This window comes from Mastomys coucha, unplaced genomic scaffold (assembly GCF_008632895.1).
Source record: "Mastomys coucha isolate ucsf_1 unplaced genomic scaffold, UCSF_Mcou_1 pScaffold12, whole genome shotgun sequence".
NCBI classification, from domain to species: Eukaryota; Metazoa; Chordata; class Mammalia; order Rodentia; family Muridae; genus Mastomys; species Mastomys coucha.
The window spans coordinates 13,020,556-13,033,259 of record NW_022196894.1 but is presented as its reverse complement, the minus strand read 5'-3'; the positions used below and the strand labels follow the sequence as shown (position 1 = coordinate 13,033,259).

The 12,704-nt window shown below is 42.6% G+C and overlaps 1 protein-coding gene across 1 annotated transcript in view; it reads right to left on the bottom strand.

Annotated features, from left to right (window-relative positions):
• Pkp2 (plakophilin 2) overlaps positions 1–8,017 on the bottom strand; it is a 54,886-nt gene extending 46,869 nt beyond the window's left edge. The window contains exon 1 of the mRNA XM_031363202.1: positions 7,586–8,017. Within this exon, the coding sequence (XP_031219062.1) occupies positions 7,586–7,808 (223 nt within the window). The 5' untranslated portion in view covers positions 7,809–8,017. The remainder of the gene's footprint in view (positions 1–7,585) is intronic.
• Between the last annotated feature and the right edge of the window lie 4,687 nt (positions 8,018–12,704).

Sequence of the window (12,704 nt, the reverse complement as noted above, 5' to 3'; positions counted from 1 at the left end):
TTAAAAATAAAATCTCTAGCCAGGCAGTGGTGATACACGCCTTTAATCAGAGCACTTGGGAGGCAGAGGCAGGCGGATTTCTGAGTTCCAGGCTAGCCTGGTCTACAGGGTGAGTTCCAGGACAGCCAGAGCTATTGGAGGCTTTCTTACAGTGTCAGAGGACGAGTCCATGATCATCATGGCGGGAAGCATGGTGACAGGCAGGCAAGTGGGCAGGCATGGCACTGGAGCAGCAGCTGAGACTTATAATATCTTATCCATATGACAGAAGCAGAGGGAAAGGAGAGACTGGCCTGGTGTGGGAGTCTGACACCTTACAGCACACCTCCTCCAACAAGCCACACCTCCTAATCCGTCCCCCAAAGCACTTCAACAACTAGGGATTAAGCATTCAATTATGAGCCCATGGGGGCCATTCTCATTCAAACAACCACGTCAGATTTACTGTTTATTTTGTTATGCCTTGTTTTGCTTTGTTTTGTTTTGTTTTCCAAAGCAATTTAAAGATGAGTACAGTGAGGTAGGAGGAACATTTGAACTAATGACTTCAAGACAGACAGAATATGAGACTGCCTTAAAACAACAACATCCCAATAAAAATGACAAAAACTACAGTGTCTTCATTTTTACCTTCAAGCAATGGTCTAAAATCTGACTGCTGCCCGATGTTATCACTGCTTCTATCTCCCCCTCCTATCACCTGAAGCAGTTTTGTGGTACTTTTTGGAACCATGGCTACAAAGATTCACTTGAAATCTTAGCAGTCTGATTATTATAGTTATATTTTTCTTAAGACTCCAGAGAGAGATGGTGTGGCACTGGGCATGATGGCATGTGTCTGTAGGTTGAATCAGGAGGATTACTAGAGTCCAGAATTTATATTTCATCCTGGCTCATTGAGAAAAATCTCACTTCACAAGAAAAAAAAAATCATTGTGCAGATATTAGTTTGAAGATGGAAGTAGCCATTGCTGAACTGTTCCTGAATTGCCCTTAGGAAAGAGAGACAAGAGTGCTGGGCATGGTGGCATGCCTGTAATCCAAGCATTTCTGAGGTTGACGTAAAGAGAGGCAGATGTGTGAGTTTGTGGCCAACCTGTCTACACAGTCTGAGTTCCTAGCCAGCTATCACAAAAGCCTGAAAACAAAAACTACAATCAATTCTTTTTTATTGCTGAGCTGGTTGCATTCCTGTGGTGATGTGTAAGTCTCAGCACTCAGGATGTGGAGCAAGGGCATCTCCTCCAGCTTAGGGGTTGGAGGCCATCCTGTGCAAAATGCCAAGAGTCCACTGACACTTTCAGGTCAAAACCAAACAATTACAATTCTTCAATATGCTTCTTTTTAATGAGGAATCTCAACCCATTATATCTCTCAGCTTTTCATTGGCTGAGGCTGACCTTTCTCACTTTACTGAGCAGAACTGCTCTTTCTTTTTTAAGTGTTCCTTATAAGCTAAATGCATTTCAGCAGGAAATTTGCAGTTTTATGTTTCTCTCTTGCTGAAACCTTTTATGATTCACAATTATCAAATTCTTTAATTAGCACTTAAAATCCCCATCTCCAATACGTGGTAGAAGAGAGGAATGGGGGAAGGGCCACCTACAAAGTAACACAACTGAACTGAGTTAGCCAGGCAGAGAGAACGGGGAGGAGAGAACCAGGGAGGGAGGGAAATAACAAGATAAACTCTGTGTGTTTGCTGAGGACGTGGTGGTGACAGGAAAGAATGAGCCTGACAAGCTGCAGGCATCACATCACAGAGAACTTGGAATGCCAAGAGGAAAACAGACTCTACTCCGGTAGATAGCACCCGAAACCCAAAGGCCTTTCACAAACAACCACAGAGAATTTAGAATCTTCACTTAGTAGCTGTATGGAAAATAGAGTGGGGCCAGATCAGAGTAGCAAGAGGTTCTTATCACAAATAGACTTTTCTTCCTCGACACGAAGCATCGCATTTCATACTACACTTCCCAGAGAGTCCTGCAGCAGCACCTGGCAAGTTAAATGCTCATTAGCAGTGTCACTCAAACATCCAAAATAGCCTCCCGATACAGATTATGTCAGTGCAATCTCCCAGGTGGCCGCCTGGTCTATGCGTCACTACAGTGAGGTCAGCAGTCAGGTATGTCCTGGTCCTAGGTGAATGGCAGGTACTCAAACATCACCCCTCCTCTGTGTTTCTGGGTACATGGTGAAGAAGGGAAGCTGCTTTCTACAAAGTGGAGAGAATTCTCACTGAGGAATCTGAAGAACTGACATTCTTGTCAAAGTTGATTTTATATTTGGATAATATTAATTTCTTACCTGTATGACTTGTACATATACCTTTGGTTTTTTGTTACTCTATAATGAATTTGTTTTACCAATCAAGAAAAATGTTCATTTGCTTCTATCCTTCAATTAAAAAAAAAAATGGCAATCTCAGGCTGAAGAGATGGCTCCGTGGGTAAGAGGAGCAGAGGAGCACAGGATGTTCTTGCAGAAAACGCAAGTCTGATTACCAATATCCACAGAATAGTTCACAAGTTTCTTAGAGAATCTGATGCCCTGTTTGGCCTTTGTGGGCACTGCATACATGTGGTGCAAGACTTTGATGCATGAAAAACACCCAGCGCATAAAACAAATAAACAAAAATGTAAAAAGTTTTACAATCTTACAAGATTCAGTAAATTGATGTGATACTAAGTCTAAGGTATCAGGAAGCTTCTAACATGCAATGTTTTTTCTTTGAAATTCTGGAAATGATAAAATTATAGAATTTGGATATTGTTGCTTGGGTCAACTAACATTATTATGGTTAAAGCTATACTTCAGTAAATATGTTCATTCCTTCAATGGTAATGGTGTACTGTGTTTTGGAATGCTGCATACTACTTTTAAATACTTATATTTAGGCCTACATACTAAGCTGCAAATCAGATCTTTAAACATTTAAATGTATACTTTTAAGCCCCATATCCAATGTATAAAAGACATACAATGTTTTTTTAATGTTTCTCTTATAATCATCTCAGTCTTCCCAGTCCTGTGGCCCTTCAGGGTGTTCCTCATGTGATGCCCCCAACCGTGAAATTGTCTCATTGTTACTTCATAAGTGTGATTTTGCTACTGTTATGAATTGTAATGTAAATATCTGCTGTTCTATCATAAAGGAAACCTTACACACTGTTTATTCTTAATTTAGTGAACTGAAGGGAACGGGTTACTTTGGCACAAAGATTAAAACTATTTTAATTCATGGTCTACATCCTGTCTTGCTGATGGTACTTAGTGTTTCCTTCTCACAGAGGAACATGGGACTTGAGAGTAAATACATTTGGATATATGCACAAAATAGAGGTCTACATTTATCTCAGAATTAAATAATTTCAGTATCTTGAAGATCATCTGAGCAGGAACCAAACACTCACTGTAGATCACATTAATCAAATCTGGTGTTTGAGTCACATATTTCTTACTAAGTTCTATATCAATATCAATGTTGAACAATATGAAGATAAAATAAAACAAGTCTTATTTTAATACATGAGAAAAAAAGTTTTAAAGTTGATATATAAAAGGATACTGGAAGAGACGGCACCAACAAGCCACAAATAGCTAGAATAATCAGTTCTAAAGAGTGGCCTTCTGTTCCCATGACAACAGCACACTAGCACAGGGGGCTGACAGCAGCCAGGTCTTTTCCTTAAGGCAATTCCTGCTCTAGAGAACGGTGATTTAGTCAAATCCTGGGACGCTGAATCTTTGGTTTCCCAGAGTTCTGCTGACTCTGCAGCATCCTTACTGCTCTCCCACTCAGCCCTTTACCCACAAAAAAAAAAAAAAAAAAAAAAAAAAAAAAAAAATGTTCTTCCCACTGGAGAAGTTTGTTCTTTCTCACCTTCATTTTGTTGGTATTCTATTTTGAGAGAGTATAATCAGAAATTTGTAAAAACAGAAAACCCTCATATAAAAAAACTTACTTTACCAAATCTGAATGAAAGTGTGCTATGGGAGAGCATGGAAGCCACTGCACCCTGTGGTCTGGGCCACACTCACATTCAGAGCAGCATGAGCTCGCCCCACCACTGCCTTCTCCCTCCTGTCTCCTACCTCCTAAATGACTAATCCTCTCACTCAAGAGTGACTCATTTATGTAATACCCTTTAGCAAAGGAGTCTTACAGCGCAAAGCTCTATGCTATTTTATCTTCAGTTAGTTTAGCATTGGGTTTACATCAAAATTGAATTTCTAGTCTAGTTAAAAATCATTAAAAGCTTTTCTTTTACTTCTGTGAAAGGGCAAGTCTATTATTGGCAACTATAAATGACAATTATGAAATAATTTCTCTTTGCAGCAGTACCTGTTAACTGGCCTTGTTTCATGAACAGGGTTTTATGCTATAGACTAGGCTTGTCCTAAACTTACAGCCATCCTCCTGCCCCAGCCACCTCAGTGCTGGGATTATGAGCATGAACCACTACCCTTGGCTTTTGCTAACTGCACCATTTGAAGCCCAGAATAAATGTGTAGTCCTCTCTCCAGAATCCACTCTAATCTCCAATACTGACAATAGCTTCATCAGGAAATCATGGAAGTAACAAACATGGTTGAGGGTTTTATGGTAGATCTTCAAAGACCTTGTAAAATGAATTGGAATATAGTTCGCTGTGCATTATAAGCATTACATACTACAATTTCTTCCTATTTAGACACTAGAGAGAAAGATAATGTAATAAGTAAAACAGTGTTTTACAGTATAATAATTTTTTTTGCTATCTTTGCTATCTTTCTTCACCACTTTTAAATGTTCCATTCTGACTTTTATAAGACTTTAAAATTTGCTAAAACATATGCATACTTTATAATGCGGCCACACACGTCAAACCTAAGAGATAAAACTGACTTTAAAATATTCACCAGTTTAAAATGATACCAAAAGTCAGTGAGTGACTTACAGTGAAACCATATACCATAAGAAAGACACAGGAGGGCGAAAGAACCTTACAAGGCATTAACCACAAATCTTTCGGCAGACTATCGGCTGCCTCATCCTTTCTGGTATGTCAACAATCCAGAATTCTCCAGGGCACTGGGGCTAAGGGCAGTAACATCAGGGTCGCTCTTTCCAGATCAGCACCGTTTCAGTACTGCTGTGTTTCCGCTCTACAGACAGGACACGGATGTAAGGAAAATATAAAAGCAATACAGCCACCCGGAGTCCCAAACACTTTCAAAGTACTTCAGTTAAACAGCTGGGAGTCACCTGATGCCGCTGCTCCAGGGTTCTTGGAAGCCTGTTCCCTGTAGCTGACCTCCTTTCAGAGTAGGGGTCTGATGCCTTACCATTGCCTAGGCTGTACTTCTGTGTGGCCTGCCAAAGAGCTCTGTTGTAATCAAAAATAGCTCAGGGCTTTATCCCTTAGTTGGAAAAACCACTCAACTGAACACAGGCACCAAGGCTGTGCCTTTGTTCTTCCATGTCAACTGGGCTCTATGAAACATCCGTGCACGGTTCTACAAGAACACTCTCCAACTGTGTTTGTTCCATGCACAATCCTAACAGATTTCTGAGATTTAAAACTCCTAGCTTCAGAGTGTGGGGGTGGGAGTGGGGAGCTAATAGCACAGTTTCTCCAAACAGATTTTTCAAAAATTCTCTTTGGCTGGGAGCACTTAGCATTTGAACGGTCTGCGACACCCTTGCTGTTCTCTGGGTACTTATGGTTTTTGATTCATGACTGCATTTCCTTGGCTTTAAACTTCTTGTTACAAAGCACACTGCATGTGTGTTTAATTCAGCACCTGAATGATGCCCCTTGGAAAAGAACACATTCAGTGGCAGTGGTTGAATTCACCAAACAGCTCCTATATTATTTTGTGGAGAGGAGACACCAATTTTGTGGGGCTTGGACCATCATCCTAGAACTGTTGATAGACATATGCCTCCCACTTGAAACAGATCACCTTATATTATCTAGCTCATCTACCTTTCCAATTCCATTTGAGGACATAACAAAATGGAAATACATGAGATTGGAGATGACACTTTGCCATATGATAGGTGCTTAGCAAAGTCCCGTTCATGGGTCCCCACCCCCTTTGTTTACTAATGGATGCCTGCTTGTTCTTCTGGGCTGGCCACCCTTACAGGATAAGGAAGAAGGCTCTTCAATTCCATGTTAGCACATGTTAGTATGTGAGGCTGTTCACACTGCAGGATGCACTGGCAGGACTAGCCAGACACTGGCCTCAGTCATCCTGGAGTTAGGAATGTGGTAAACATCCTAACCCTAAATTTTGGGTTTTCTTCTCACCAGGGACTAAGGCAGTTCTTTCTTGTGTAAATCTTCCCACCCTCTTAGAACTGCCTTAGTTTTACTTAGAGGAAAAAGAGTCGTTACAGGGAAGCCATAACTCATGATTGGTACAAAACTCCACATTTTGGCTTCTCTATACCACGTCTGCCACTTTCTATCTGGAATCTTGACTTATTTATTTGCTCGGTTTCCTGGCCTCTGAGCTTGGATCCACAGAAAACTCAGGTGGCTCATGTCTGTAATCCTAGCACATGGGAGGCAGAGACAGAAGTTTGAGACCATATCTTAAAAATCATATCTATGTCTACATATATGGAAAGAGAAAGGAAAAAAAAACAACACACAGTTCATTTAAAAAAGATAATATAAAGTGCAAACCACATAGCCTAATTAGGGACATTATAGGCACTCGGTTACATGAGCTTACAATCATTAAACACCTCTTTACTTTTCAAGTATGCAAACATCAACTGCCTTAACCTTTAGACAAACTGAAAAGAGTACAGCCTCCCAGACTCTGCTACTTGAAATCCACATGCTGGCATGGAAGCATTGTTATTCTTAATGGCAACCGCATTTGCCAGAGCTTCTGATCTTTCTGTTCAACTACACTTCTGTCAACTAGTCTGTGTGGTGGAGGGTTGATTTTTTTTTTTTTTTTAATGAGGGCGGTTCTGCACCCACGCATCTGTTGGTTCTGGTGTGTGGGTGTGAGGTGGGCAGGCGGGGCTACCTTCAGCCTGACCAAAGTCTCCTTCCTCCTTACCCTCCGCAGGCTGTTGAGGTTGCTCCCAGGCCCAAAGCCAACTAGCTCAATTTGTTCAGTCGCAGATACTGAGTGTAGCACTACTGAGTACTTGGACGAGGTAACCTCACTTTAGAGGATGGAGGAGCCGCAGAGCTTTCAAGATTTCCTTCTAAAAATATTTATGGAGAGTCGCAAACTCTAAAACATCTAAATAAAAGCCAAAGGCGCCTTATTCCAGAACAATCTTGCATACCAAAGTCTGCATAAAATTTCAAAGTGTTTCTTAGAATCTCAGGGCGTGAGCCCGGAGCGAGCGGTGAAGGGTGAAACCGATCGAATTCTCATTAAAACAGACAATTGTGTAATTAACGAACGAATAAGGTAGACCTGAACCAAAGGTTAGGGAGAAAGCGTGTTCGAAAGCGACCAACCACGAGTCCGAAAAGGAAAGGTGAGCAACAGGTGAGCGGGCGGACACTGCTCCGCCCGGCGGAGACCTACGACTAGCAGGGCGGGTGGGGTTCGACTCACCGCCGACCGCCGAGCTCCGGCCCCGGCGGGCCAGGGTCTGCTGCACCTGCTCCTGGATCCGCTGGCTCCGGGCCGCCGGGTCGCCGCGGCCGCTGCTGCCCGCCAGCCTCAGCCTGGCCTCGGAGGGCAAGGCCAGGCTGGAGCTGTCCAGGTGACCCAGGATCTGCTGGCCCAGCACCGTCCGGATGTAGCCACACTCGGCCAGTGAGCCGGGGACGGCCATCGCGTCGGCGGGGTGACCAGGGAGGGACTGCCGGGACCTGCCCGCAGAGCCGCAGAGGCGTGGGGACCGGCAGCAAACCCCGCCCCGCCCCGCCCCGCCCCGCCCCGCCCCGCAGGGACCCAGGCCCGCAGGGGACAGGGGCGTGGCTCCTGCAAAGCAGGCGCACTCAGGCCCCTGGCGAGCCCGTCCTCTGAGGCCCCACGTACTCTAGGCTCGCGAAGGATTGTGGGAGGAGCTGCCCTTAGGACAGGTGCAGCTGGGAACTTCTGGTGCTGTGAGTAACACTTCTAGTTAATTAGAGTCAGTTACACTGTTCCTTCCGAATGTTCACAGATGATGAAAGATGTATGAAAAAGAAGTATTCTAAAGGTCTTTTTTTATCCTTAGTATTTCAGGACGCCGAGCTTTTTGCACAGAAACATATGTTCTCCCTCAGTGAAAGCCTCTGCTTGCTCTTGCAAATACACAAATTGTACCCAGTGCGCTCTTGTCCACCTACTTCCTTCTTAAGGAACATGCCCACACAGAGACATTCCAATAAGAGGCCCAGAGAAAAGATGACTTTTAATACTCATTTATAATAGCTCTTCTAACGTTGACTAAGCCCTCTTTATGACAAGCTCTTTGTAGGGGAACTCATGGAAGAGGCCTCTCCCTTAAATCTCCCAAAACTTGAGTTTATCATGCTATGAACTATGCTTCAAATGCAATTGGGTACTGAGAACAAGAGCTAAGCTCAACAGAAGGGTCCTTGAACTTAAAGTTAACAACCAATGCTACTCTCCACATACTGGTATTTAGACTTGGGAGAAGAAAAGAAAAACACCTATGTTTGTGATCAAGTGAGCTTTTTTCTTTTGGTTGCTAGGGTTTATACCCTTGTTGAGATGGCTAGGGAGCACAGCCTCTCTTCTCCCCCAGTTCCTAACTATACAATTAATGTACAGCTATGTGGCTTCCTGTTTTACCTGAGGATCAAGGAAGTGAAAAGGAAATCAGGGACTAGTCATCCTTTCTCTACAGGCCACTTGGTCAAAGGTCATGAGGAATGCTCTGCAAGTAGGGACTGTGAGAACAGCAGGCCTTGGAAACACCAAATGGTGGGCCATAAGCAGTGCTCTGCATAGTTTTCCATGTCAGTTTCCTGTCTGTAAATGGGAATAATAAGTGTACCTACACATTAGCGTTGCCGTGATCTCTAAAGAATTGTACATAAGTGTTCAACAGCCCTTAGAAGTCCATTCTGGAGTCTCTGGCTTTCTTCAAGTCTTTGTCTTAGATCACCATCTTACTTAAACGTTACTCTTTCACAATCACTCTTGTATGAGCATTGGCACACACAGACAGACACAAACACACACATACACATATTCACTGCTTGTCTGCACATTTTTTTTTCATAGCTTTTATTTTAATCATTTGTTCTGGTGATTTGAAACAAAAAAGGCCCTCATAGAATCATATATTTGATGTTTGGTCTATACTTAAGTGGAAGGAGTAGGAGATAGAGCCTTGTGGAAGGAGGTGTGTCACTGGGAGATATAGGCTTTGAGATTTCAAAAGCCCACACCTGACCCAGTTTCTCTCCCCCCTCCTTTTCTCCCACCCCCCCACTCTGTGCCTGCAGCCTGTGGGTCAGATGTGAGCTCTTAGTTGGTTCTACCTTGCCATGCTTCCCTTGGTGATTATGGGCTAGCTTTCTGAAACCATAAGCAAACCCCCAATCGAATGCTTTCTTGTTAACTGTTCCCTTGCTTGTGGTGTTTTCTCACAGTAATTGAGTAGTAACTATGACAGAAGTACTCATGTTTTACTTGTTAATGACTTTCTTACTGGAATATAAGTTCCAAAACAGGTACTTTCTGTCCACTGCTGTGCTCCAGGGCCAAGTAAGTAGGTTTACATAAAATGAATGGAGCAAGCACAAGAATGTGCAGTATTTTACAGGGCACAAACCGAGTACAAAAAAACCTGTTAGTTAATTTGTTTATGCTTCTTGAAGTAACTTGCTATATAAAGTCACATCAACATCAGTGCAACTCATTAGCTCTTTAGTCATCAGTAGAGGTAAAAAAAATTAAAATAAGCCAATGTAATGCTATTAAATTTGAAGACTCACAAAGATTCAGTAAAGCAGACTTTTTTGAGCTAAGATAAGCATACAAGTTTCTAAGAAGCACCTTTGAAAGTGAGACTCTGCTGCAGGAGCAAGGGCTTAAAGACAGAGAGGAGAGGTGTGCAGACTCTGGGACTGTGAACTGAACTGTACTGTGGATATTCTGCCCTAACACAGTGCAAGGCCCTATCCTATTCTCTTTTCTAAGAGAAGGCTTATTGTTTCCTAAATTATGAGCGAGCGCTGAGATAACTGTTGTAGGCAGCATCTTCCCAACAAGTCGAAGCATGGAAACAGAATGCTGTTACCTTCTACTGTTTCAGTTCAGTTTTGAAAACTTGTCTTTGGAGCTGGTGAGGTGGCTCAGTGGATAAGAGCACTGACTGCTCTTCTGAAGGTCCTGAGTTCAAATCCCAGCAATCACACGTTGGCTCACAATCATCCACAGTGATATCTTTCACCCTCTTCTGGTGCACCTGAAGACAGCTACAGTGTACTTATTTATTATAATAAATAAATCTTTGGACCAGAGCGAGCAGAGGTCCTAAAAGTCAATTCCCAACAACCAGATAAAGGCTCACAACTATCTGTACAGCTACAGTGTGTACTCATATCCATGAAATAAATAAATAAATCTTAAAGAAGAAAGAAAACTTGTCTTTTTGTCTTGAATTTCAATAAAAATTTTTATATGCTAACTAAATGTTTTAATTTAGAAAGCATATTACATGAGCCAACAATAATTCAATAGGAATTGCTCAATATTTATTTATTTATATCTCTTTTTGTTTACTTTATATCTTAATCATATCTTCCCCTCTTTCTAACCCCTCCCTCTCATCTGCCCACCCCCCATTTTCCTGTGGAGGCCTCCCACGGATATCAACAGCCTTGGCATATCAAGTTGCAGTAAGACTAGGCATATCTTCTATTGTGGCTAGGCAAGGCAGCCCAGTTAGGGGAAACAGATCAAAGGCAGGCAACAGAGTCAGAGACAGCACCTGCTCCTACTGTGTGAGTGTCACATGAAGACTGAGCTGCACAACTGTTAGTGATGTATAGAGGGCCTAGGTCCATTCCATGCATGCTGTCCATCTGATGATTCTGTTTCTGTGAGCCAGTATGGGCCCAGGTTAGTTGGTTCTGTACATTTTCTGTGGTGTCCTTGACATCAATGGCTGCTTCAATTCCCCTCTCCCACATGATTCCCTAGACTCCGACTAATGTTTGACTGTGGGTCTCTGCAGCTGTCTCCATCAGTTGCTGGGTGAAGCCTCTCAGATGACAGTTATGCTAGCCTCCTATCTCCAAGAACAGCAAAATATCATTAAGAATATCAGCGGTGAGCTCTCTTTCATGGCATGGGTCTCAAGCTAGACCAGTCATTGGTTGGCCTTTTACTTTATCTTTATCCCCGTGTATCTTGTAGGCAGGACAGATTGTGAGTCTCAGGTTTCGTGGCCATGTTGGTGTCCCAGTGCCTCCATTGGAAGTCTTTTCTGGTATAGGAGATGGCTGATTCATATCCCATAGGAGTCTTGCAGGGCTCACCCTCGTGAGTTCCTGAGACTTTCCATTGTCCTAGGTTTCTAGCCTATCCTAGAGTTGACTGCCCAGTGCCACTTTTCTCTCCCTCTACCCTCTCCGTCTGACCTCCTCCCACTTATCATCCCTCCTACCCTTCATACTCCCCCAGTTCCCTCCCTCCATGCCTATTCTACTTCCCCTTCTCAGTAAGATCCAAGCAACCACTGTTGTGTCCTCGTTACTTAGCTTCTTTGGCTCTGTGGATTGTAGCACAGTTATCTTGTAGTTTATGGCTACTTATAAGTGAGTTCATACCATGTTTGTCTTTCTGGGTCTGGGTTACCTCACTCAGGATGATGTTTTCTAGTTCTATCCATTTGCCTGCAGATTTCATGATGTCATTGTTTTTAATAGCTGAATAGTATTCCATTGTGTAGATGTACCACATTTTCTTTATCTATTCTTCCGTTGAGGGACAGTTAAGTTGTTTCCAATTTCTGGCTATTACAAATAAAGCTACTGTGAATATAGTTGAGCAAGTAAGTGTCTTTGGGTATGGTGGGACACTTTTTGGGTATATGCCCAGGAGCAGGATGATTGGGTCTTCAGGTAGAACTCTTCCCAGTTTTCTGAGAAACCATCAAATTGGTTTCCGAAGTTGTTATACAAGTTTGCACTCCCAGCAGCAATGGAGGAGTGTTCCCTTGCCGCACAACCTCGCCAGCACGTGTTGTTCCTTGAGCTTTTTATTTTGCCCATTCTGATGTTGTAAGGTGGAATCTCAGATTTATATTTCCCTAAGACTATCTCTAAGTGCTTTTCAGCTATTCGAGATTCTTCTATTGAGAATTCTCCGTTTAGGTCTGTACCCCATTTTTTTTAATTGGGTTATTTGGTTTGTTGGTGTCTAATTTCTTAAGTTCTTTATGTATTTTGGATATTAGCCTTCTGTTCTCCTTCAACTCGCTTTTGATTAATGGTGTTTCATCACAGCAATAACCCTAACTAAGACAAGGACCAAGTATTTATGACGTAGGGGAGAGCCTCGTTCCTTTCCAGACATTCTCTGAGAATCCCAAACAAGACTATTAACTTAGTTTTCAGTAACGTTCTATGACCTTCCTCAAAACTCATCTACAGTTTCACCTTATCAGTTTTGGCCTTGTAGGCTTCCTTAGGAAGCACTCTGCCTTAGGAACCCTGTGGAAATAGTAGCTTCAGACTTTATAATAATATAATTGTATTTTAATTAT